Source organism: Suncus etruscus, chromosome 1 (assembly GCF_024139225.1).
Source record: "Suncus etruscus isolate mSunEtr1 chromosome 1, mSunEtr1.pri.cur, whole genome shotgun sequence".
NCBI classification, from domain to species: Eukaryota; Metazoa; Chordata; class Mammalia; order Eulipotyphla; family Soricidae; genus Suncus; species Suncus etruscus.
The window spans coordinates 185,226,561-185,253,439 of record NC_064848.1 but is presented as its reverse complement, the minus strand read 5'-3'; the positions used below and the strand labels follow the sequence as shown (position 1 = coordinate 185,253,439).

General features: G+C 49.0%; 2 protein-coding genes across 2 annotated transcripts; one reads left to right on the top strand and one right to left on the bottom strand.

The window, feature by feature from the left end:
- The first annotated feature begins 8,796 nt into the window (after nt 1-8,796).
- PNPO (pyridoxamine 5'-phosphate oxidase) lies at nt 8,797-15,868 on the top strand. Its single transcript, XM_049781036.1, has 7 exons — nt 8,797-8,984; nt 10,216-10,340; nt 13,074-13,173; nt 14,467-14,520; nt 14,701-14,829; nt 15,049-15,119; nt 15,275-15,868. The coding sequence occupies exons 1-7, from the start codon at nt 8,856-8,858 to the stop codon at nt 15,441-15,443; spliced, it is 777 nt and encodes a 258-aa protein (XP_049636993.1). The 5' UTR covers nt 8,797-8,855; the 3' UTR covers nt 15,444-15,868.
- A 7,177-nt stretch (nt 15,869-23,045) lies between these two features.
- Nucleotides 23,046-23,348, bottom strand: PRR15L (proline rich 15 like). Its single transcript, XM_049781506.1, has one exon. The coding sequence runs from the start codon at nt 23,346-23,348 to the stop codon at nt 23,046-23,048; it is 303 nt and encodes a 100-aa protein (XP_049637463.1).
- Nucleotides 23,349-26,879: the final 3,531 nt, after the last annotated feature.

The following is a 26,879-nucleotide window of genomic DNA, read 5'->3' as shown; positions in this document are numbered from 1 at the left end:
CACTAATGGGGCAGTCTTAGCTGCCCTGAACATGGCTTGGGAAATGCCCCTTCAAAAAATTCTCACCTGGGGCCTGAGAGATAGTATGGAGGTAAGGCATTTACCTTTCATGCAGAAGGACGGTAGTTCGAACCCCAGCATCCAGGGGCGATTTCTGAGCCTAGTGCCAGGAGTAACCCCTGAGCACTGCCGGACGTGACCCAAAAACAAAACAAAACAAAAACAAAACAAAACAAAAAATCAGCTCAAGGAGCCGGAAACATAGCATGGAGATAAAGCGTTTGCCTTTCTTGCAGAAGGACGGTGGTTCGAATCTTGGCATCCCATATCGTCCCCTGAACCTGCCAGGAGCAATTTCTTAGCGTAGAGCCAGGAGTAACCCCTGGCAGCTGTGACCCAAAAACCGGAAAAAAAAAAAATCTCACCCTGGGGCCAAAGAGATAGCACAGCAGTAGGGTGTTTGCCTTGCACACAGCCGATCCAGGATGGATAGTAGTTCAAATTCCGGCATCACATATGATCCCCTGAGCCTGCCAGGAACTATTTCTGAGTGTAGAGCCAGGAGTAACCCCTGAGCACTGCCAGGTGTGGCCCAAAAACCAACCCCCCCCCCCAACCAAAAAAATCTCACCCTGTTCCTAATGAAAAGAAGGGCCAGCTTGGGAATCACAGTACCTAAACTAAAATCATCAGACAAGATGTGTCCCCCTAAGTTTCAGACTTGATTGTCCAATGAGACCTAGAGTGCCGTAAACTTTCACTCAACAGATTGGATAATCACTCCCCAGCCCCTCCAGCATGCCTGTGCCTCACCAGTGTCACCTAGTGTCATCACTTTGAGTGGATCTTGCTGCAAGGAGATAGGTAAAGAGACTCTGGCAATGGACTTTTGGGAAATAAATAAATTCAACAGGAAAGGGATCATAGGGCCAGAGCAATAGTACAGAGGATAGGATGCTTGCCTTGCACACAACCAACATTAATCCCTGGCATCCCATATGGTACTCAGAGCCTGCCAAGCGTGATCCCTGAGCATTGCCTGGTATGACCCAAAAACAAAAACCAAGAGATTGCTTAGTCCTAAAACTGCCCAATGGCATAAAGGCCATAACCCTTCGAACCCTTATAAATTCTGAGCTTTTTGAAGAGGAGAAACTGAGACACCATATAGATACAGAAATCCAAGACCCCATCTAGAGAAATATGGACTCCTTAGTAAAGGAGAAGCTACAGAATAATCCATCAGTAGTGCAAGGCTTTCCCTATGGCAATGCCAAGATAAACTTTTATGTATGTAGAGAACTCCAGGAAAAACCATTTGAAATTATATAAAACCTCCTCCCAATGGGGTTGAAGTATAAAAGTACAGTAGGTGGGGCTGGAGAGATAGCATGAAGGTAAGGCGTTTGCCTTGCATGCAGAAGAACGGTGGTTCGAATCCCGGCATCCTATATGGTCCCCCAAGCCTGCCAGGAGTGATTTCTGAGCGTAGAGCCAGGAGGAACCCCTGAGCGCTGCCAAGTGTGACCCAAAAATCAAAAAAAAAAGGGGGGGGGGCAGTGAGGTGGTGCTAGAGGTAAGTCTTCCTTGCAAGCGCTAGCCAAGGAAGGACCGTGATTAGATCCCCTGGCGTCCCATATGGTCCCCCCAAGCCAGGGGCAATTTCTGAGCACTTTGCCAGGAGTAACCCCTGAGCATCAAATGAGTGTGGCCCGAAAAACCAAAACCAAACCAAACAAAAAAAAGTACAGTAGGTAGGATGATTGCCTTACACATGGCAGCATCCCATATGGTCCCTTGAGCACCACCAGGAGTGTGATCTCTGAGCACAGAGCCAGGAGTAAGCTCAGCACCACCAGGTATGGTCCCTCCTCCCAAAGAATTCTACCCCCAAAGCCACTGAGTCTTTTTTTTCAGACCTGTGTTCTCCTTTGAACACGTATCTCCCTTGCTTGTCTCTGTGTCTCTCTGCTTGCTTTTAACAAGAAGCCCTTGCATGTTCTCTCTTGAACATGTATCTCCTCTCTTCCCCCACATCCTTCTAAGTAAGTTTCATTCAGCAAAAACTATCTTGCTTCACTATGTCGCCTCTTCCTGAAATTCTTTCCTGTGAGGGAAGGAGACAGATCCAGAATGTCTGTGCTGAGGTCATGAGTGACTTTCCTTTCCTGAAACGAGCAATCCCTTGTTCCAGCCTGACTCCAAGGCTCCCTGAGGAATCGGTGGCAGAGCTGCACACCTATGTTTGTGCAGAATAAGTGAACTCTAGGACCGAAGCAATAGTACAATGGTAGGGCAGTTGCCTTGCACTCAACCGACCTGGAACTGACCCAGGTTCCATTCCTGGCATCCCATATGGTCCCCCAAGCCTGCCAAAAGTGATTTCTGAGAGCAGAGCTAGAAGTAACACCTGAGTGTCACTGGGTGTGGCACAAAACAAAACAAAACAAAACAAAACAAAAAGAATAAGTGAATTCTAGGCTCAGCTTGATCGCTGCCTTGTGGGACTGGTGGGAAGTGAGCATCAATGCCTTAGAGGTGCTCTTAGAAGACTTTACAGTCCAGACCCACACCAGGCATTTCCCCAAGTACCAATGGTCTTGGTGGAAGCACTCTTTTCTAGAGTTTACCTCTCTGACTCTCCACTTTACTGAGATAGCCACAGATAACAAGCTTATCCTCTCCACTGCCCCCTACCCCCGTAGGCACAGGAAGCATTGCTGTCCCAGGCCACTGACACTCCCTCTACCTAGTCACCAAAGTCAGATTCCCAAACACAAGTACTAAAGTATTGAAACATTCGGTCAGAGTTAAAGATGATTTAAAAATATGGATGCATAAGGCTGGAATGGTGGTATGGTGGGTAGGATAGGGCATTTGCCTTGCACACAGCTAACCTGGGTTCGATCCTTGGCATCACATATGGTACCCCGAGCCTGCCAGGAGTGATTTCTGAGTGCAGAGCCAGGAGTAACCCCTGAACACTGCCAGATGTGGCCCAATATAGATATATATGCATCCATACATATATGGATACATAGGTCTGGAATGATGGCACAGTGGGTAAGACATTTACCCTGCATGCAGCTGATCTGGGTGTCCAATCCTTGGCTTTTCATATGATTCCCTGAGCATTGCCAAGAGTAACTCCTGAACATCATCAGGTGTTGGCCCAAAGGCAAACAACCCCCTCCTCTCAAAAAAAGGAAAAAAAAAATGAACTCAGGGGCCTAAGAGATAGTATAAGGAATAAGGTACCTGCCTTGTACATGGCCCGATATCTATCCCCAGCACTACATATGGTCCTTTTGAACATAGCCAAGACTCATTCCAGAGATAGGAACAACCCCTGAACACAGTCTAATCCCCTATTTACATCCTCATTCTAAGGACAATCTTAGATGCAGGTCTGAGAGATGACTCAAAAGGCTTGAGTACCGGGGCCGGAGAGATAGCATGGAGGTAAAGTGTTTGCCTTGCATACAGAAGGACAGTGAATCCCGGCATCCCATATGGTCCCCCGAGCCTGCCAGGAGGGATTTCTGAGCATGAAGCCAGGAGTAACCCCTGAGTGCTGCCAGGTGTGACCCAAAAAACTAACTAACTAACTAACTAACTAACTAACTAACTAACTAACTAACTAAATAAATAAATAAATAAATAAATAAATAAATAAAATAAAAAGGCTTGAGTACCATTTGTAAGTAGGAGCCTCAGGTTCATGATCCCTAGCACTGTGTGGTCTCGAAGCAGTCAGGAGTGACCCTGGCGACAAGAGTTAGCTCTGAGCATCACAGGTATGGCTCCAAAACAAAAAACAAAAACAAAAATAGGGTCAGAGACAGCAGAGGAAATAGGGCATTTACCTTTTTTTTTTTTTTTTTGCGGTTTTTGGGTCATACTCGGCAGTGCTCAGGGGCTACTCCTGGCTCCATGCTCAGAAATTGCCCTGGCAGGCATGGGGGACCATATGGGACACCGGGATTTAAACCAATGACCTTCTGCATAAAAGGCAAATGCCTTACCTCCATGCTATCTCTCCGGCCCGGGCATTTACCTTTTACACAATCAACCAGGATTCAATTCTTATCATTCACCTGAGTGAGCCCTACCAGGTGTGATCCCCAAGAACTATTGGGAGTGACTAAAAAAAAAATCAGGCAAGGCAAAATTCCCAAACCCAAATCTAGTCTCTTTAGTTCACACTGCAAACCAGTGTTGCTCTTGGACAATGGAATATTGCAGTATAGTTTCTGTTCATTTAAGACATTATCAAGAAAGATGATTAGTTTCACAAAGTTGTGCAGAAAAGGAGCCACTGCAGTGGCGCAGCAGTAGGGCATTTGCCTTGCACACGGCTGACCCAGAACAGACTGCAGTTAGATGCCCCTGCTCCTTGCCTCATATGAGTCCTCAAGCCAGGAGCAATTTCTGAGTGCATAGCCAGGACTAATCCCTGAGTGTCAATGGGTGTGCCCCGCCCAAATAAAAATTTTAAAAAAAGTTGAGCAGAAAAGAATGGTAAAATGTTTAAGAAAAAGCAGTCACAACAAAATGTTCATTTCTTGTCCACAAATAAGGCCCAACACCTGAGGATAGTTTGCTTTGCACTGTAGACTGCTGTGTGATTCAGACACCAAAACCCCACTAGGCAGAAAAGCATAATACAAATCTCTAAGGACAGTCACCCAGTTGCAAACTTCCTCACTAATAGCCAAGGCTGGGAGTGACTGTCAAAGTAGTACTATTGTGGCCTGAGAGATAGTATAGATGATAAAGCTCTTGCTGTGCATATGGCTGGCCCAGGTTAAATCCCTGGAACCCCATATGGTTCCTCAAGTCCCACCAGGAGTGATCCCTGAACACAGGAGTAAACCCTAATAAGTACCGGTTGTACCCACAAAACAAAAAACAACGACAAAAACAAAAACAAAATCTAGTACTCTTTTTTGCCCCGACTTACCTTAAAAAAAACTAACAACAAATGGGGAGGGGGACAAAGAGCACAATAGTACAGCAGTAGGGTGCTTGCCTTGCACAAAACCTACCCTGATTTGATCCTCAGCACCTCATAAGGTTCCCTGAACCCCACCAGGGCCAAAGAGACTGTATAGCAGGTAATACTTGCTTTGCATGAAGCCAACAGATTCTAGGCATCATTCAACAAGGAGTGATTCCTGAGCAGAGCCAGGAGTAAATTTTGATTGACAGGGTCCCAAACCTCAATGGACAATAAACCAGGAATTGAACACTGGATTGATAGGTTCAGAAGAAAATTGAAAACTGGGGCCAGAGAGATAGCATGGAGGCAAGGCGTTCACCTTGCATCCAGAAGGCAGTGGTTTGAATCCCGACATCCCATATGATCCCCTGAGCCTGCCAGGAGCAATTTCTGAGCGTAGAACCAGGAGTAAACCCTGAGCGCTGCTGAGTGTGACCCAAAGAAACCAAAAAACCAAAACAAAAACAAAAATGAAAATTGAGATCTGTCCCCTGCCACTTGCTTGTGCCCTGAGGCCCTACCTGTCCCCCTTGATTTCTCTCCACTTGGCTCCCGCAGTATCAGCTCTTGCATTTGCTATGTAGCATGCCTTGTTATGTCCTTCCCTATCCCTGGATTGCAAACCATTGTCCATCTCGCAGACATATATGGCTAGGACAAATCAAATGTCTGGCCCCTTTATCAAGTCTTTCCTGCCCACTACTTTCGTGTGTGTGTGTGTGTGTGTGTGTGTGTGTGTGTGTGTGTGTGTGTGTGTGTGTGTGCCTGCCTGCCTGTCTGCCTGTCTGTCTCTCTGTCTGTCTGTCTGGATTATACCCAGCAATGACCCAGGCTTACTCCTGGCAGTGCTTGGGGAAAAAGAGGGAAGTCAGGGATTGAACTCAGGTCAGAGTGTGCAAGGCAAGCAAGCACACTACCATTTGCTATTTCTCCAGCCTATTTTCTCCATTTTTTGTCCCCCTATACCTTGAAGAAACATCTGTTAAAGCTCTAATAGCCTTTCCCTAGACTACGAGTTCTTTTTGGGCTGAAACCACATCATTTTCTTCATCTCAGTATTTTTTGCCTTTGTCTCAGTGCCTGCACTAAAAAGATGTCTTCTAATAAATATATATCAGAGCTTGGGAGATAGTGTAGCATTTAGGTTTGATTAATATCTGATTAATTCCCTCGCAGCACTTGGTTCCCCAGCACTGCTAGACCCAATATTCCTGGATGCCCCAAGGTCTGAGTAACTGAGCCATGCTCAGGTTCTTGCTTTGAGCCTCTGGTCTGTTGGCTGCAAATTATTAGTGGGTGCCGGGTCTCTTGAACACCATTTGGGAGACCACTCCAAAAAAGAAACAAATGAAAGACAAAAAACAAGTGCCACCAATAAAGGGGGGGGGGCGAAGTGGTGGCACAAGTGGTAGGGCATTTGCTTTGCACACAGCTAACCTAGGATGATCTGCGGTTCAATCCCCCAGTGTCCCACATGGTCCCCTAAGCCAGGAGTGATTTCTGAGCGCATAGCCAGGAGTAACCCTTAAGCGTCATGGGTATAGCCCCAAAAGCAAAAAAAAAAAAAAAAAAAAAAAAGTGTCAGAAAGATGAATACATGGATTAAGGCACTTACTTGCCTTGGGGCCAGAGGATAGCCCTGCAGGTAGGGTGTTTTTCTTGCATGCTGTGGGCCTGGGTTCAATCCCCAGCATCATGTATGGTCCACCAAGCTTGCCAGGAGTAACCCCTGAGCGCTGCTGGTCATGGCTCCAAAATAAACAAACAAACAAAAAACAAAAAAAAAATAAGGTACTTGCCTTGCATACAGTCAACCCTGGCTGAAATTCCCAATACCACATATGGTCCCCTGAGTAACCAGGAATGATCCCTGAGGGCAGAGATCGCTCAGGGGACCATATGGGATACCAGAGATCTAACTTTAGTCAGCTTTGTGCAAGACAAAGGCCCAATCGCTGTACTATCACTCCAGCCCAACTTCTGGTTTTTAAGCAAATGATTCCTACAATCCTGGTGGCCTAGAAACCCAGGTCTGGGAAAACATGCCCCAAGAGATCTAAAAGAGTGGCTCCAAAACTGTCTGAGCTAAAACAACACTCATTCTGGCTCATGTAGGTTCAAGGTCAGGAATTTGGGAGGAGAGAGGACTGCAATGTATATATGCAGAAAAATAACCTCAGCAAGAAAATTTAGTTTATCTTTATCCCTATTGCTTTTGGGTCATACTCAGCAAAGTGCAATAACTATTCCCAACATGGTGCTCAGAGGATCATGCCTTCCATGCATTCCAGTCCTTTAAACCATCACCCTGGTCCCTTCTCAATCATTTATGTAGAGAAAAAATGATAGCGGTACAAAAACACCAAACAAGCAAGAATCTTTAGACCAACAGCAATCAGCTTTTAGACATGTATAATTTCTTTGCAGCAAATTTGTTTTCCAGATTCTCTTTGGCTCAAGCTATTGAGCCCATAATAGAAGATGCTATCCAGGGCTTTACATAGCTTAACTGTAATGCAGACATCTGGGGCATGACAGAACATTTCCCTTACCTGACACAGTCCGGGGTGCCTGCCTAGATGGTTCTTGCAGCTTCCCTTTCTTGATAGCAGCCAGACTACCTGGATTCCTTGATCCAAGGCTATCCCTGGTAGGTCAAAGCTAGAATGGAAACTGGCAGCTTTCCCAAGGTCTCTGCCCTTTGCCACCCCTGGAAGTAGCATTGCACTGCGGATCTCTCTTCTATGCCTCTGGCTAGGGCTGGCCTAGGAACTAGATTCTGACTATCCAGGAAAAGCAAAATGTGAGAAAAGTAAAAATAACCCCAAAATGGAATCAGTCCAGGTGAGGTAAAGCAGTGGGAACCATTCCAGCCCCCAGAACACTGGTTCCTGTGAACTTTACTGCACCCCTCAGGGAAAAAAACATCTGCAAGGGGTGCGCGATGCTCTGATCTAGGTTAGAGGAATCAGACTGGAGAGGAAGTTCAGAGCTGCAAGGAAAAGGTGGCTCTGGTCTCATTTATCTTTCCCTATCTTCCTCCCTGCAGAGTTCAAACCCAAACCTCAGACATTCAAGACAGCTCACCACTGAACAACATTCTTGGACCTGGATTCTGTACCTTGATCCCAAATCTCTTCCCCTTTCTCATTCCCATCTTCTTCCTCATTGGGGAAAAAAAAATCTGGTTCCAGACCTCACTGCACCTCCTGACTTCCCAGAAACACCCAACGCCCTCACACACACAACACCTATCTCTAGTAGTAGTTCACAATTCACCTCCGCCCTTCTCTCTATTTTATTTTTCCACAACCTTCATCTAGATGTCTCTGCAACAACACCTTGCCTTGAGCCTGGTCCCTAACTCCATTTTCCAGTTGTCCTTTCCCAGGCCACCTGCCTCCCCCTAGAGGGTACTTTCTGCAGTTGGCTCGCCTTTCAGGCATCTAGCCTGGGCCCAGCCACTTAATCTTGGCGACATCCCTGCAGCCTGGGCCGCTGATCCCTGCCTTGCACCTGTCCTTGCAGCCGTCCCTATCCATCTATCCCTTTAACAAACCTCCACGTGCATCTCAACGGCGGTGACAGCATTTCCTTGTCTCTCTTCGCTCCCACCCCGGAGGCACCGCCCCCTGGCCCGAGCGCTCTTCTGATTGGCCCCGCGCTCGGAACACTTCCGCCAATGGCCGCTCCGAGCTTGTGTCCCGCCTCCCCACTCTGCGCTCTCATTGGCTGCGAGGATTTAGACCTGTTAGCTGGGACTTGGCGACTGAGAAATTCTTCCTTCCTGGGGATAGGTAGGCCCGACCGTCGGCTGTGAAATTGATTCTGAACTCACGTGGTCGGCAGCCCCATGACGTTTGGGCTGCGGGGCGTCACCGTGACGTTCTGCAGGAGGCCTGCCTACCTTCGCTACCTGTGCAGCCACGGCTCGGTCATGGATCTGGGACCCATGCGCAAGAGTTACCGTGGGGACAAAGAGGTAACTGGGGTCTCCCACCTTGGGGGGGGGGCTTGGGGGAACAGGACCCCCCAAAGCTAGCCCTGGAGTCAAAATGCAATGGGAGGAGTTCCCTGGATTCTAGAGTGACACCCTCCTCCGAAGGATTTGGGGTCTCCCCCATAGGAAGGAGAGGAGTTCAGAGCTGATCATAGGGGAGGGATGTTGGGGAGCCCCAGGAGATGGGCCGAGACAACTCGCAGAGTGGCTTAAGAGCCACTTTGGAAGCGGCTTGAAGGCCATGCAACCTTTCACCTTGATAGTTTACTGCTCTGGGCCTCAGATTCCTCCTGGGATCCGTTTGTTCCTACTTCCCACTGATATTCGTAAAATGTTTAACATCAGCTGATGAATGATTAATACAGGGAAGGAGGGATAACACAGGAGACGTGTAGAAACTAGCTCCTAGCTCACAGGAGAGGCACCCAAAGTCTTTTGGAATTGGGACCCACAGCCAAGGTTAACTAAGTCAGGTCACATCCTGAACACTGAGAAATGTCACATCCTGAGAAATGTCCGTTGAGAAAGCAGTTTTTTTTTCATCAGTCAGCAGTCTCGAAGAGAACCAATGGGGATTTGCCTTTCTTCAGGCTCTGCAGCTGATAGGCTTGACACCATGGATTGAGATTCCAATTCATCTGTTGCTAGTTACTGGACCCAGCGAGCTTTTTTCGCCTCTGATTCCTATTTCTTCACCTATAAAATGGGGCGGTTTTCTATTATGAGTTGCTGTGTGTCACAAGGACTAAGACAGCTGAGTTATAATATTGGAAAATATCTAGAAAATTGCCATGTTCACAGTGAGCACTATGTTTTAACATTTTGTTTTTATATTTGTGGGATAGTTGGGTTGGGATACATTCAGCTGAGCTCAAGGCTTCCTCCTGGCAGTGCTCAGGGGACCATAAACATCCTGGAGAATAGAAATGGGAGTCAGTCACAGAGTGAGCACCTTACCTTCATAGATATTATCTCTGTCTATAAATTCAACTTTGATTTGTTTTTTGTTTGTTTGTTTGTTTGTTTTGGCCACACCTGGCTGGCTTCTGTCTCTGTGCTTAGGGGGTCACTCCTGTGATGCTCGGGGGACTATATGTAATGCTGGAGATTAAACTGGAGTCAGTTGTGTGCTAGTCAAGCAGCTTATCTGCTATACTGTCTCTGGCCCCTCTATGTGTTTGTATTAAAATAATGTAAACTTCTCCCTTTCCAGGCATTTGAGGAGACTCAGCTGACCTCTCTGGACCCCATTAAGCAATTTGCTGCTTGGTTCGAGGAGGCTGTTCAGTGCCCTGACATAGGGGAAGCCAACGCCATGTGTCTGGCTACCTGCACCAGGTAGGCATAACCAGGCACCCTTTGTACGGATTCCTTCTTTTCTGGAAATCAACTTTATGGTTCTAATTCCATCATTAGTCTTTGTAGCTATTGGTTCATTATTTGACCTCTCTGGATCTAGGTGTCCTTAACTGTAAATCAAGAACAAATTTCATTCAGTTCAATTTCAGAAATTCCAGTTGGGATTTTGTTTCAATTTGTTTTATAAAATTTTTTAAACTTGATTGATTGATTGATTGATTTTTGAGCTACATTCAGCGGTGCTCAGAGATTACTCCTGGCTCTGCACTCAGAAATCACTCCTGGAAGGCTGGGGGACCATATAGGATGCCAGGAATCAAACTGGGTCCCTCCGGGATCAACTGCATGCAAGGCAAATGCTCACCGCTGTGCTATCTCTTCGGCCCCTGTTTTATAAAATGTAATGTCTCATTTATCTTTCCCCATGAGGCACCCCACAGACACACCTATTAAATACCTACTCATTGACCCATTTCTATTGCACATTTAAGAGCTACAGATTGGGGTCGGAGAGATAGCACAGCGGTGTTTGCCTTGCAAGCAGCAGATCCAGGACCTAAGGTAGTTGGTTCAAATCCCGGTGTCCCATATGGTCCCCTGTGCCTGCCAGGAGCTATTTCTGAGCAGACAGCCAGGAGTAAACCCTGAGCACTGCCGGGTGTGGCCCAAAAACCAAAAAAAAAAAAAAAAGAGCTACAGATTGGTGGGAAGGTTGCACTGGTAAAGGGGGGGGGTGTTCTTTTCTATAACTGAAACCCAACTACAAACATGTTTGTAATCATGGTGCTTAAATAAAGATATTATATATATTTTAAAAAATGAGCTACAGCTCCTGGTACTACTGCATTAAGTTCTCTTCTCAAAACCTGGTTCAGTGCTTGGCTGTATCATTCACTCGACAATCATTTGCCTCTTCTTTGAGGAAGGAATCATTTGAGACTTTTCTTTGTATTTATTTGCCTCTCATTCAGCTCTTCCTGTGAGCCATAATACTGAAATATAAGGCCTTGAAGGTGAGGCTCTAGTACTGTGCCCCAAATGACCCTCGGCTCTGAACAAAGTCCAGTCACTTTCTCTGAACAAAATTCCTGCACTTTCATTGGCTGCTGCATTACTGTTAGTTTGCTAGCAATAGCTAATGTTATCACTAGTTAGTTGACAAGCACAAGGTTGACAACACAAGGGTTAACTGCTTGTGCTAAACAGAAACATGCTCACAATTCATTTTTTGGGGGGGGGTGGTTTTTGGGTCACACCCAGCAGCACTCAGGGGTTACTCCTAGCTGTATGCTCAGAAATCACTCCTGGCAGGCTCGGGGGACCATATGGGAGGCAGGGATTCGAACGACCTTCCTTCTGCATGCAAGGCAAATGCCCTACCTCCATGATATCTCTCTGGCCCCATATACTCACAATTCTGAGGGTGACTCTTAATATCAAGGTGCTACTGAGTTGGTTTCTTGTGAGGCCTCTTTTTTCTATCTTATAGGCCTCCTTTCAATCAATGTGTGTGTGTGTGTGTGTGTGTGTGTGTGTGTGTGTCCTGGCCTGCATGGAGAAAAAGTTCTCTGGTGTCTTTTTTTCCCTCCCCCCCTCCCTCCCTCCCTCCCTCCCTCCCTCCCTCCATCCCTCCCTCCCTCCCTCCCTCCCTTCCTCTCTCCCTCCCTCCCTCCCTCCCTTCCTCTCTCCCTCCCTCCCTCCCTTCCTCTCTCCCTCCCTCCCTCCCTCCCTCCCTCCCTCTCTCCCTCCCTCCCTCCCTCCCTCCCTCCCTCCCTCCCTCCCTTCCTTCCTTCCTTCCTTTTTCCACTTTTGGGCTATACCTGGCAATGCTCAGGGATTGTACCTGGCCATATGGAATGTCAGGGACCAAACTTGGTTTGGTTATATGCAAGGCAAGTGCCCTACCTACTGTACTACTCTCTGCCCCTTCTAGTGTCTCTTATAATGACATCAGTTCTACCAGAGTAGAGTCCCATCCTAATGCTTTATTTAGCCTTAATCACCATCTTAAAGATCTATCTTCTGGGGCCTAAGAAATAGCATAGTGGTAGGGAGTTTGCCTTTTATGCAGCCGATCCTGAATGGACGAAGGTTCGAACCCCGGCATCTCATATGGTACCCTGTACCTGCCAGGAGTGATTTCTGAGTGTAGAGCCAGGAGTAACCCCTGAGTGCTGCCAGGTGTGACCAGTGGGGCCAGAGTGGTGGCGCAAGCGGTAAGGTGTCTGCCTTGCCTGCGCTAGCCTAGGATGGACAGTGGTTCTATCCCCCAGTGTACCATATGGTCCCCCAAGCTAGGAGACATTTCTGAGCACATAGCTAGGAGTAACCCCTTAGCATCACTGGGTGTGGCCCCAAAACAAAAAAAATAATAAAAACAACAAAAACAATAGCAACACACATGCACGTACACACACACACACGCACGTACACACACACACACACAATCTGACTCACATGGAAGGATAGAACCTCAACAGTGTTATAGGAGAAACACTGCAGGTCAGCAGCAATGATCCACGTTCTAAGGCAGCAATGATTCAATTCGCACCTCTAGTACAAGTCAGCATGAGTAGCCTGAGTAATCAGATAGTGTAGAATCGGGGGCAGTACTAGAAGAAGGGGTACCCCCGTCCTTTATGGGGAGGGGAATATGGAAGTGGACTCTGACCACTCTGCTCTGTTTTTTTGTTGTTGTTTTTTTTTGCGCAGAGATGGGAAACCCTCTGCCCGCATGCTGCTACTGAAAGGCTTTGGCAAGGACGGCTTCCGCTTCTTCACTAACTTCGAGAGCCGAAAAGGAAAAGAGCTGGTGAGGGTTCCTTGTGAAGCCTTCTGCACCAGCCCAGCTCCAGCCATTTTTGCATCAATTACCCCGTCTTGCTACCCACCCCAACCCGCTTGCTGTCTGTGCCTGCTGGCTTTAGCACTCTCCATGCATTTACCACAAAAGACAGCTCACTCCCAGTACCCACCTCTGCCCCCTCTTCACCTCCATCCCCTAGCCACAGCATTGCCATCCTTGGCATTGAAGCTGAGACAGCCCCAGGCATTGTGTTGCTCTCGCTGTCCTTTTTGCCCTGATTTTGGTCTTTTTGTTTGTTTGTTTTGTTTTGGCCATACCTGGTGGCGCTCAGGGGTTACTTTCTGCTCTGTGCTCAGAAATCACTCCTGGCATGGAGGACCATATGGGATGCTGGGGATCAAACCCACATCCATCCTGGGTCAGCCGTGTGAAAGGCAAATGCCCTACCGCTGTGCTACCACTCTAGCCCCCTGATTTTAATCTCTAACATTGGTCTATGTGCTTCTATGATTAGCATTTGTCTTTGGTGGGTACAGATTTTGCATTTTGGGAGCATGTTAATACCCCCAGCCAGCTTCTAACACAGAACACAGCTGCAGTGAGTAGGCACCTCCAACAAGATACTTCTAAGACCTGCCAGCAGCACCATGTGCATGTAGGGGCACCCTTTCCTTTCCACATTGCAGTGGTGATTTCTGTGTGGGTCATCCACAATGACTGTGGGTGTTTCGACACTGGGGGATTCCAGCCAGCAAAGGGGGCTGGGTTTTCACTCGAGGTAGGAGAGGATAGGGGGTGGGACCCCCAGGGTGGAACCCTCAGTTTTAGCATCAAAGGCAGGTGCTCTAACCCTGAGCTGCCTTTGCCCCCTCCACCCCAACATGTTCTTCTGAGGTCTTAGAAAAGAGTTGGCTTGGGGCCGGAGAGATAGCACAGTGGTGAAGTGTTTGCCTTCCATGCAGAAGGACGGTGGTATCCCGTATGGTCCCCTGAGCCTGCCAGGAGTGATTTCTGAGTGTAGAGCCAGGAGTAACCTCTGAGCACTGCTGGGTATGACCCCCCCCCCCCAAAAAAAAAGAGTTGGCTCAGTCCCCAGAGTTCCACATTGACATTTACGTTCTGTGTAAACCTGGACACATGCATGCCTGTCTCCTCACCCTAGAAAGTAGGCCTGTCTTTGGGGGTTTCATTAAGCTTCTATAGTGTCCGCATCTCTCTTAGGGCACCTGCTGCAGACTCCTGCCCCCATTCTCCCTGCCAGCTCTGCAGGGCTGTACATGTTTTCTCTTTTATTTCCAGGACTCCAATCCCTTTGCTTCCCTTGTCTTCTACTGGGAGCCTCTAAACCGGCAGGTGAGTGAGTGGTTTTGGGGTATGCTGGATACAGCGAGGCCTGATTGAGGGCAAGTCCAGTGAGATCTCTGCTGTGACCTCTCAGGTGGCTCCCAGTGGGGGGGGCAGGGGAGCAGAGAGGAGTGAGGGGGTTAGGAACAGGTGGCAAGGGATGCCATCTGAGGGGCTGTCCTTGTGCAGGTGCGTGTGGAGGGCTCCGTGAAGAAGCTTCCTGAGGAGGAAGCCAGGGGCTACTTCCACTCCCGCCCCAAGAGCAGCCAGATTGGGGCTGTGGTCAGTCAGCAGAGTTCTGTGATCCCAGACCGGGAGGTAAGTGGGACTCCTTTGGCCTTGAATGGTCCTTGAATGGGGTTCAGGGTGTTTTGGGGGGATAGCCTTCTCTCCCTGCAGTGGTGGGATGTGGGCTGAGCAAATGGGCCACCTATGCTGTGGAGGGCAGACACCAGTGCCTCAGTCAGTGCCCAGTGAAGGGTTTTTGTCCAGTAGTGACAGGATTGGGCTCTTTTTCTATTTCCTTTCCCTGGACAGTACCTGAGGAAGAAAAATGAGGAACTGGAGCAGCTCTACCAGGAACAAGAAGTGCCAAAGCCGAGTTACTGGTGAGTGACCCCAATGGTCATAGGATCCCAGATGCTCAGGCTCTTTCCTAGAGACCCTTCCCTGCAACTTCCTCCAGGGGGCCTGGGATGGGGGAGACGGTTCTGACAGTGAGAAAACTCCCCAGCCACAGACACCTCTCTTTTTCCCCCCGCAGGGGTGGCTACGTCCTGTACCCACAGGTGATAGAGTTCTGGCAGGGCCAAACCAACCGCCTGCACGACCGCATCGTCTTCCGGCGGGGCACAGCCTCGGGGTCCACCCCTGTGGGGCCCATGACCCACCGAGGGGAGGAGGACTGGCTCTATGAGCGACTTGCACCCTGACTCCCAAATCCTCTGTGAACCAGAGCTGGAGTGGGATGCTGGGAAGTTTGTGGAACAGGGAACCAGACCTTGGAAGCCATGCCTGCTCCCTCAGGCCCACGATGGATTGCTCAGGGTTCAGCCAAGCCAGCCTCGAACCCGACCTAGCAGCAGGAGGTGTCACATTGCAACAACTGGAGAAAAGTTCCCATTACATATTTTCTTTCTCTTTATTTAAAACTTTTTCTTTCTCTTTTTTGGTTTACTGGACCCCACCCAGCTGTGCTCAGAGATTGTTCCTGGCTCTATGCTCAGGACTGAACCCATAGCAGTGCTCGGGGACTGTCTACTGTGCCAAGATGGAATCGAACCTGAGCCAGGCAGCATGCAAAGATTTTACTATCTCTTTGGAAGCGCCCCACCCCTTCCAATTATATGTTGATTGTAGGTTTGTTTTTGTTTTTGATTTTGTTTTTTTTTTGTTTTTTTTGGGTCACACCCGGCAGTGCTCAGGGGTTACTCCTGGCTGTCTGCTCAGAAATAGCTCCTGGCAGGCATGGGGGACCATATGGGACACCGGGATTCGAACCAACCACCTTTGGTCCTGGATCGTCTGCTTGCAAGGCAAACGCCGCTGTGCTATCTCTCCGGGCCCTGATTTTTTTTTTTACCTTTGATTTGGGGAATAGCACCTGCAGGGCCAGCAGCTGGCATGGTGGCTTCTGGTATCACCAGGTAACACGTAACAAGGAACATTTTTGCCAAAGCCAGTTGAATCCTGAGCCAATCAAGTATAAGCATCTGAGCCAACTAGCTTTTCTTGTCAGCAGTTCAAAGTTTGGAACAGAGAAACCCAGAGTGAGGAGTTAATGTCATCCTGGTCTATGGACACTGTCCTTGGTTCCTAGTGGACTGGCTCCCTCCTTACACCTGGGCTATGCAGACCATCCTCCAGCTTCCAAACACCCCTCTCTAAAATAAAACTGATTTTAACTTCAGCTGGCCAGAGTTCATTTCATTTTGTGGGCAACTAAAAGAACTGTAACTAACTCACTAAAAAGACTTTTTGTTTGTTTTTGTTTTGGTGATACTCAGGGTTTGATCGCCAGGTGTGGATCTGCAATCGGTAATTATTCCTGGTGGTATTCAGGGGACTATATGGTATATCAGGTTTCGAACCTGGGTCAGCCAGGTGCAAGGCAAGTGGCCACCCACTGTAATCTCTTTCATGTCCCTAAAAAGTTTTTTTTAAGTTTATTATTTGTTTGATTTAGTAACTCGTTAGAATTTGTTGTTGTTTTGTTTTGTTTTTCGCCATACCAGTGCTCAGGGGTTAATTCTGGCTCTGCGCTCAGAAATTGCTCTTGGCAGGCTCGGGGCACCATGAGGGATGCTGGGAATCGAGTCTGGGTCATCCCATATCGGCTTTGTGCAAGGCAAACGCTCTACCATTGTGATATCTCTCCGGCTCCCTTTAGGTGGGAGAGACTCAACGGGTCGTAACTGGGATGTTTTGGAATAACTGGGACATTTTGTTTTGTTTTGTTTTTGTTTTTTGTTTGTTTGTTTTTCGGGCCACACCCGTTAGATGCTCAGGGGTCACTCCTGGCTACACGCTCAGAAATTGCCCCTGGCTTGGGGGGACCATATGGGACGCCGGGGGATCGAACCGTGGTCCTTTCCTTGGCCAGCGCTTGCAAGGCAGACACCTTACCTCTAGCGCCACCTCGCCGGCCCCTTGTTTTTGTTTTTGGGTCACACCCAGCAGTGCTCAGGTATTACTCTGACTCTGAGCTCAGAAATCTCTTCTAGCAGGCTCTGAAGACCATCTGGGATGCTGGGGATTGAACTCAGATCTGTTCCAGTCAGTCAAGTGCAAGGCGAACACCCTATTGCTGTGCTATCACTCCGGCTCCCCTTAGAATTTTTTTTATTAAGTTTTTAGTTTGTATTTAGGTCTATATCTGACCAGTGATTTGGGGGACCATGTGTGTTGGGGTTTGAACTGAGGTAAACCACATGTAAGAGATGTAAGTGATAGACACATGTAAGAGATAGTACTGTCTGTCCTCTCAAGCCCCAAGAGGATTATTTGTGTTTGGTCCACATCCAGCTATACTTAGGATTTACTCCTAATTCTGCTTTCTGTGGGGATATTTTTACTAACTGACCACAGGGGGCTGTAGAGATGGTACAGTTAATAAGGCCCTGCATGCTGTGAGTCGGGGTTTACTCCTCAGCACCCCATACAGTACTTTGAGCCCGCCAGGAGTGATCTTTGAGCAAAGAGCGAGGAATAAGCCATGAACACTGCTGGATGCGGCACCAAGAACAAACAGCAACAACAACAACAAAACACTAAAAAATACAGCTGATCCCTTCCACTCTCTGAAGCATAGCAATGTGTGGGAGGGTAATTAAATTTCTTCACTGTAGGTTCAAGGTTCAAAGGACTCCAAGTAGAAGTTGCATGGAATATGGGGAGAAATTACAGTCAGAGCTGCCTGAAGAGGGGTGGAGCTACCTGTCAGGTACTGAGAGCTCTGACACAGGAAATATTAAATTCCAGTCAGTCTGGAGGTTTGTAGAAAGAGTTCATATGCAGGTACCTTCAGGTTCCTCTAGGCCAGAATGATTTTAATCAAGCTTTAGTTTCCATGCTTGTTTACAATACAATGTGTGTGTGTGTGTGTGTGTGTGTGTGTGTGTGTGTGTTGCATGTTTCACTACTCACAACATTCCCATCCCCTCCACTCCACCTCTGCTCTGGGACTCCCAGCCCAGCTCACTGCTTCTCATTCTCTCTGGAATAATGCTGGGGAACTTCAAAAATCCTGATTCTGTATGCTGGAGAGATAGTAAGTACATCAGGTAGGGCACTTGAATTGCACACAGCAGACCTGGGTTTGATTCCTGCCACTATATATGGTTCCCTGAGCTGCACTAGGAGTGATCTCTGAGTGCAGAGTCAGGAATTAGCCCTGAGCACCTCTGAAATGTGACCCCAGAACAGAAAACAAAAACAAAAAATCTGATGCTCGGATCTCACCCTCATAGATGAGTCAATCTCTAAACAGCTAATCCCTGAGGCTTTGGGATATTTAAAAGTTGCCCAGGAGGGGCAGGAGCAGTGGCGCAAGTGGTAGGGCTTTTGCCTTCTACACACTAACCTAGGACAGACTATGATTTGATCCCCCAGCGTCCCATATGGTCCCCCAAGCCAGGAGCGATTTCTGAGCACATAGCCAGGAGTAACGCCCGAGCATCACCGGGTGTGGCCCAAAAACAAAAACAAAAAGTCCAGGAAATTTTGTACGACCAAGAGTGAGACCCTGCGTAGAGACGAGACCCACTTGTGCATTGTCTTCCTCCCTGAACCCTAATTCCTCACATCCCCCTCTCACACCCTGGACTCTTGCCCCCCCTTCACACACACACACACACACACACACACACACACACACACACACACACACAGATGTGAGCTCACAGAGCACACACAAGTCTGGTGCCTGGAGTCCGCTGTGGTTGAGCCAGTCTTGGTCCATGTTTGCAGTGACTAAGCCAAAATCAGAACCAGTATTTGCCGTCCTGGGCATTACCCTGGTTCCCCTGTAATCTGGGCGAGGGCTGACCAGTGTCTGACCATGACAGCCTCCTCCCAGGGAGACTCCTGGGGTGGATCTCCTTAAGGTAGAGATACTGCTAACCCTGCAATCACCTGCTGGATAGAGGCAGGGGAGGGAGACGGCGTGTCTGTCCTTCCCTACCTTGTCCTGTTTGTGTGACTGGGGGTTGTATAGCCCTCCCACGGCCAGCTCTGAGCCCGGTTTCAGCTGTTCCCTTTGCTCTGTCCACCACCCGCAGTGCCAAGTCTTCAGGAAAAGCTGATAGCCCAGCATGAGTTTAATGTTCAACTCGCCTGTGCCACCCCCACCCACCCCATCCCCAGATGAGAGGCGCATTGAAGCACCCGGTCTCCCACATCACTTCTCTCCTTGCAGATTGGACATCCAGCAGGGGGTGCCCTGAGCCTGAGATTGGCCTCTCTAGGTAGTGCCGGCCAGTTCCGGCCAGGCCCCTAGACTCCCCCTTCCCCCTCTTGGGTCGTGTCCCAGTGAAACTGTGGTCGATAAACCGTAGCCTCTCCCGGCTCCTGTTCATATTTGTACTCTCGTTTCCGCCTCCTGGGCACTGATTCCTGGCAGTCAACTTTCCCACTCATGCAGACACACCGACACAGACACAAACACAGACACACAAATGAACACAAAGACACACACACACCCGTCAGGAATGTGTGTGGCACTTCCCTGGAATTGCTGTGGGAGTCATTCTGCAGCAGTGGGGGGGGGGGGGCACAAGATGATGGCCATGTGGTACCTTCATTAAAACCAGTGCTGATGACTCTGAGGCCAGTCTCCTCCCCTGCCCTCACCAGGGGCTAAAGTGACAGGGACGCGGGGACACAGTCCATGAGTCCCACAGTCTGTGCAAACCCCTTAAGTGGTGCTTATGTCTTAGAAGACAGGTCCAGGCCTTGCCCTCTCTCACTGCCACTCCCCTCTTCCCCCTTCCTTGTTTCTCAGCCCCCACAACAGAAGATCAAGACTGTGAAGATCTCACATACAGTTAGTTCCCCAGGGGCCTGAGAACGAGTGAACCAAATCACCCAGCCAAGGGCACTGGTTCTCTCTGGAAACAAAAGTGGTGGGTAAGCGTGGAGTTTCCCAGTCAAGGAAATAATACTAGGATTTACAGGCCCGTTTCTAACTTTTGGGTGGGAGACTGCTTACCCAGTGGTAGTCAGAGGTTACTTCCAGCTCAGTGCTCAGGCCTTCTGCTGAGTGGTGCTGAAGGTGTGTGTGTGTGGGGGGGGGGGGGGTGGGTGGAGGTACCAGGCAGGATCTTGTATATAGAGAATGTACAATGTGGCTCTCATTGCCACCCTGGCCTTCCACTGCTGGCACCGAGGTTTGGGTAAGTGGAGTGACCTTTCAGAACTTCAGCTGTCTCACCAGAAAAGTGGGGTGCAGGGGCTAGAGAGATAGAATGGAGGTAAAGCATTTGCCTTGCATGCAGAAGGACGTGGTTCGAATCCTGGCATCCCATATGGTCCCCCCATGCCTGCCAGGAGCAATTTCTTAGTGTAGAGCCAGGAGTAACCCCTGAGCGCTGCCAGGTGTGACCCAAAAACCAAAAAAAGAAAAAAGAAAGAAAGAAAGTGGGGTGGTCAGTTGAGGAACCCTGTAGAGTATACCAGGCTCTGGCCTGTCATAAGTGATCTGTAAACATCACTTACTGTGGGGGAATTGTTGGAGCAAAGGAGTTGGGTAGTTGGGACCCTACAAAGTTATGGGATGACCTGGGGGAAGGCAGTGTCCTGAGTCCTGAGCCCAAGGCTCCTGCTCTTTTTCAAAGATCCTCCTCTTTGTGTCCATCTATCAAAGGCCCCTTGTGTTGGCCTATTTGTTTGGCTACTTCATTTCTGGGCCACTTGGGGCTCTAATGATCCTGGTACTGGTGGGAGGGGGTGGCATGACTACCCAGTGGCCTGCCTAGAGCTGGCTTGTTCAGTCACCCCTTATTTTTTATTTTATTTTTTTTAACCCCAGCAGCGCTCAGGGGTTACTCCTGGCTCTGTGCTCAGAAATCACTCTTGGTAGGCACTGGGGGTGCTAGTATTCGAACCAGTGTTGGTCCTGGGTCAACCACTTGCCAGGCAAATGCCCTATCACTGTGCTATCTGTCTGGCCCCAGTCATCCCTTATTTTATATGGTCTCCCCTTCACATACATCTTCCATTCTAGAGATCTGGCCAATTCTCTCCAGTTCCCAGCCCCTGGAGCCTGAGACCAAATGAGCTGGGGACCCTTGCATGGCGGGGGGCATTTCTCCCTGGAAACAGAAGTGGGGCCAAAGAAAAGGATTTACTGAACAACTACTATCAGGCATCTACAGTTACTCCCAGTTACCCAGAAGAGAGAATTGAGGCACAGAAGTTTGATCCTGGTGTCCCTCAAATCACCCAGGTCCTAGTGAACAGAACCAGAAACTTGAGTTCTACCAGCTCAAAAGACAACCAATAAATGGCTTATGTTCTGCCTATGTATGCTGGATGCCTGGATTCTGTTTCCACATCTCATGGTTCCTCTGAGCACCAACAGGCTTGACCCAAAATCCAAAACAAAACAAACAAAAAAACCCATCAAAATTCAAATCCTATTCTCTAGACAAAGCACTATGACATAATGGTCTTCAGTACCCTTGACATAGCTCTGTGTTAACTGTTCCTTTAGCTTCCTGTCCCTTTGCACCCTACTGACACCTGAGGAGCCTGGGATGGAGGTGAAATTATTATCTTTAAGTTTTGGGGGGCCACAGATAATGGCCCTCAGGTTTTAGTTCTGACTCTGTGCTCAGAAAATTACTCCTAAAAGATTCAGGGAACTTATGGAACACTAGGGATCGAACCTGGGTCAGCTGCATGCAAGACAAACACCCTACCTACTGGCCCCTTATTTGGCCTTATATTATTACTTTAATTTTTTACAGTTATTTAGGTTTTGGGGCTACACTCGGTGGTGCTCAGGCTCGGGAGACTATGTGGGTTGCTGAGGAATTGAGCCTGGGTCTGTCCCGAGTCAACCGCTTGCAAGGCAAATGCCCTACCTGCTTTGCTATTGCTCTAGCCCTCATAGTACTATCTTTAGTTTGGAGGCTGTACCCAACGACACTTGGGGCTTACTCCTGGCTCTGCACTCAGGAATTGATCCTAGATATGCTATCTCTCCAGCCCCAAAAGGGTGATATTATTGACCCCAGTGCTCTATTTCACACTTGGGAACCCTTCCTGAAGCTTCCAAGGGACCCAAGAACACAGAGGATCCCCCTGCTGCCATGGAGAGATGAGACAACAGCTCGGCCAGCTGCAATGTGTGCAGGCTTTGCTTCTGCAGCCTCATTTATTAGGGAGAGAAACCTCCAAACAGGACACTCCAAGGCTGTCTGCCAATACCAGGAGGGGACAGAGGAAGGACAGGGCCACTTCTGGCTTCTGCTGAAGTCTCCCCATCCCTTTTCCCAGTTAAGATCTGAGGACTACTAGAGCTTCTGTTTGAAGGATTTTGCAGACAAGGGGGAAGGTCCGAATTGGCCTTCTGCATGCCAGGGTCCTCCTCTCCCTGTGCACCAGGGAACAAAGTTCCAGGAAGTTGCCCACTGGTGTTCAGAGGTGAGCTCAAGTTCAGAGTCTCTGCCTTGGGCTCCTGGAAGCCTCCGCGTCACATGGTTTCTGGAACATGCACTCTCAGAGCTGGCCAGGGAGCCGTGAAGGGGAGAGGAAGTGAAGGGAGAGGCAGCCACACTTGTCCTTGACCCTCCCTACTGGGAGCAGGTAAATTACTGAAGCACTTCCCTTGTCTGTTCCTGCTCCTGCCTTCCAGTCTTATGCGGTACGAGGAGAAGCCTGGACCACCCAGGGCTTCCAGAAGTGCATAAATATAGCCAAACCTGGACCCCCCAACATTTCCTGCCAGCAGGCATCAGTGCCCCCTGGAGACCAGTGGCACAAGCTCTGCCTCAGATCCTGCTGATGACAGGGTGTGCCCTGGTTGGTCTCCTTCACTGTCCTTTGTCCTCTCTGTCATCAAAGAGATTGGGGTTCTCTGCGAGAGTGGCCCGAACTTTCTTCTTCTCCTTGAAGCGCCCTGAGTTGGAGACTTTGACATGTTTGCCCTTGGTACTCTTGTCTACGATCTTCTCCAGGCGGGCATTGAAGTCGCTGTTGGGGTTCCCGCTGTCTGGCCGAGGGGGGTCTGTGCTGCCCTCAGGTTGGACGTCGGTGTCGGGGATCTCATACAGCACCTTGGGGGTGGACTTCTTTTTCCGAAGGAAGGTCAGCTTCCACCAGCCGACCTCAGTCATGGCGCTCCCCGGGCCGAGGGAGGGGACTGCCTACAAGAGCAGGGTCACGGGAGACAGGGGTCAGTAAGGAGAAGTAGGGTGCCTGGCACTGCCTCCCGAAATGAATTATGGATTCTTTCATAGCACAGACTCAAAAGGTGGGGCTTGGGTTAGAGGTATGATGCTTGCAGAGACTGTCAACTGACAGCTGTCTAAGAAGGGGTCAATTGAGTGGGTGTGTCTCCTGATCCAGGAAGGGGAGATAAGAGACCACATCACCTCCTTGCCATGTAGCCTTGCTATTTCAGGCTTCGATCTGGTTTGTCTCAAAGGGTCAGAAACATCTCTGACATGCACTCAGTTTCATGTTTGACCCCAGAACTACATGGCTTTCCGTGAGAAAGAGGGGTTAGCCCTTATGGCCCCTGTTCCAGGCCCCTCAACATTGCAGGATATTGAGGAAGCTTTGCAGCTTTCCTGGAGTTCAAAGCATTCAGGTCTTAGACATCTCTCTCCAGCACCTCCCTTTACACCCATAGAAACAACCCGTGTTTTCGGCCAAAGGCATTTGTCTTGCATGCAGCTGACACATATTCAATCCCTGGCACTTCTTATGGTGTTTCAAGCCTTCCAGAAGTAATCCCTGAGTGTAGAGTCAGGAATAAGCACTGAGTATTGCCAGGTATGGGCCAAAAAGACAAAGAAAGAGAAAAGAAAGAGCCGATGGTTGCCTGGGAATTCTTTATAAATGGAATAGGACTCTGGCTGTTGGGGTCATGCTGACTTGCTAGTGGTGACCAACTGGACAGAAAGAACTTCTGAATTTCTTCTAACAGGAAGCAAGGCACTGAGGGGTGTGGGGGAGAATAAAGGGGAGACTGGGTTTCTTCATGGTCTGGCAACTTCTTCCTCTGAACCTTCATGTCCCTGTCCCAGCCTTGTCAGGGAACTTTTACATCAACATTTGCCCTTAAGGGTGACACTAAGAGTCAGGTGGAGTCTCAGAATGTTCTTTTTTTTTTTTTTTTTTTGGTTTTTGGGCCACACCCGGCGGTGCTCAGGGGTTACTCCTGGCTGTCTGCTCAGAAATAGCTCCTGGCAGGCACGGGGGACCATATGGGACACCGGGATTCGAACCAATCACCTTTGGTCCTGGATCGGCTGCTTGCAAGGCAAACACTGCTGTTTTATCTCTCCGGGCCCGGGGGTCTCAGAATGTGAGGGGCTGAGCCCCATGATCCTTGTGGAGGGGCACTCCCTCTTCCCCAATGCTCCAAGAAAACCCGGCTTGGAGGGCTTTGAACACAACAGGTAAAGGAAAATGAAAGAGGGTTTAACAGTGTAAGGTCCCCGATGGGCATGCCAAAAGTCGGGCATCTCACTGTCCTCCATGGACCCTGCTGTGAGACCATCTCTTCTGGTCTCCACAGTAGGTTGGTCTGAGCAGAGGCTTCTGGGAGGTGAGGTGAGTGGGTGCCACTGAGCAGGACATGGATGGGAGGAGATAGAGATGTGCAGAATTCAAGCCTCTTTGAGCCAGGAGAGGTTCTGCTTGTTCTCAGGGCTTCCAAAGCCAGTGAAAGGGCTTGCAGAGAAGTGCAGTAACTAGGATGCCCCAGAAAGCTAAATAGCCCAAGCATAGGCAAATATTCCAGTTCCTTTTAGGAATTAAGAAATCGGGGATGGGGGGGCTGGAGAGATAGCATAGATAGTAAGGCGTTTGCCTTGCATACAGAAGGACGGTGGTTCGAATCCCGGCATCCCATATGGTCCCCCGAGCCTGCCGGGGGCGATTTCTGAGCACAGAGCCAGGAGTAGCCCCTGAGTGCTGCCGGATGTGACCCAAAAACAACAACAACAACAAACAAACAAATAAACAAAAAAATCAGGGGTCCAGAAAGGTGGCGCAGCTGTAGGGCATTTGCCTTGTACGCGGCTGACCCAGGACAGACCTTATTCGATCCCCTGGAGTCCCATATGGTCCCCCAAGCCAGGAGTGATTTCTGAACACATAGCCAGGAGTAACCCCTGAGCATCACCTGATGTGGCCCAAGATAAACAAACAAAAGAAGAAATCAGGATTCTTAAAAAAAAAAATCCAAAGAAATCACAGATGATTTATAATTTTTTTAGTATATGTGCTGTTGAAGCAAGCACTATTCATAATTTTTATTATGTGGAAGGACCCAGGGCTGTGATCTTCCCTCTGCTTCTCTATTTCCACATTTCCCATCATACCTATAGTCCCCTATAGATTATTGGACACAGGAAAACTGAAAGCTGAGGGCTGGCCATCTCGGCTTATATAAAATTGTTGTCACCAGTTCCCAGCTATCCCCAATACTCCAAACAGCGCCTCTATCCTCTGCCTGGATCAGGCCCCTTGGATCCTCTCCATGCTTCTCTGCAGGGAGATGAGCGCTCACTGCCAGTCCAGTCTCTAGTTGAGCTCAAGTAGCCAGAGACACCCAGAGGAAGGGAGTGGGGAAACATGTGGTTCCCACTTGAGAAGAGAAGTTGGGGGTAAAAGTGGCCAGACAATACTTGCAGGGCTCTGTGGAGAGGTGGGTGCACCAAGGACGACCTGAGAGTTTGCTTTGGCAATTTGCCCCTCCTGGGCCTTCCATGGTTTTGTACAGAACTGGATGGGCTTCTGCACAGAGTTATGGGAGGGAAAGGAAGGAGAGTTGGGGGTGCATGCTTGGCCTGTGGTTGTTCTATTTGTTTCCTGGTCTGAGGCAGAGCCCAGGGCCCCACCTTTTCCACTTTGAGGCTATCAGCGAACTTAGAAAATAAGAGGAATTAACTTCTTTAAAATATTTTTTGGGGGTTGGGGTCATACCCAACCGCACTTGGGGCTTACTCCTGGCTCTGTGCTCAGGCTTGGGGGACCATCTGGGATGCCAGGGATTGAACCCAAGTTGGTTGCGTGCAAAGCAAATGCCCTACCCACTGTGCTATTGCTCCGGCAGTGACTTTTGCCAGTGCCAGTTAGAATATAGCCCCAGGAATGAACACTTCAAATTGGGAACACATCATTTTCTGAGCAGTAAAGGGAAAGATAGAATGTCAAGAAAACCCTAGAGAGATTAGACGGCTGTCAGCTCCTGCCCTGGTGGCCTTTCGCTCAGCCTCCAGGCCTCAGAGCCCTTGGGGCTAGCCTTGAATTCCCATCTCCCTAGGGTGTACTCGCCCAGGCCTTGCAGTCTCTTCTGTTCAGAACACGCAAGTGAGTGGCAGGAGACAGGTCTGGGTGCTCTGTTATGTCCACCAGACAGGTGGAAATCTGACTTTGCAAAGCAGGTAAATGAGCAGACTGGCCTTTGTTGGGCAGAATATAAGATTGTAAGAGTTATTGTTACAAGTTGCACAATTACAAGATTCTTTTCAATAGGGTGCTGCTCCTTAAGGGAATTTAAAACCAGAGAGGACTTTAGAAATGAAAGGAATCCAACAGCTCAGCTAAGGTCTAAGAAGGAGGTCTGCACGGTTATGGCAGGAGGAAGGGCACCAGAATGGGGCTGTGAAACAGATACCCTATTGGTGTGGGCC

Excerpts from the sequence above, each read along its gene's own strand:
- PNPO (XM_049781036.1), top strand. The coding sequence starts at position 8,856 with ATGACGTTTGGGCTGCGGGGCGTCACCGTGACGTTCTGCAGGAGGCCT. Across the intron at positions 13,174-14,466 it reads GCCGAAAAGGAAAAGAGCTG|GACTCCAATCCCTTTGCTTC; the intron begins GTGAGGGTTCCT and ends TTTTATTTCCAG. Across the intron at positions 14,830-15,048 it reads CTGTGATCCCAGACCGGGAG|TACCTGAGGAAGAAAAATGA; the intron begins GTAAGTGGGACT and ends TTCCCTGGACAG.
- PRR15L (XM_049781506.1), bottom strand. The coding sequence starts at position 23,348 with ATGACTGAGGTCGGCTGGTGGAAGCTGACCTTCCTTCGGAAAAAGAAG.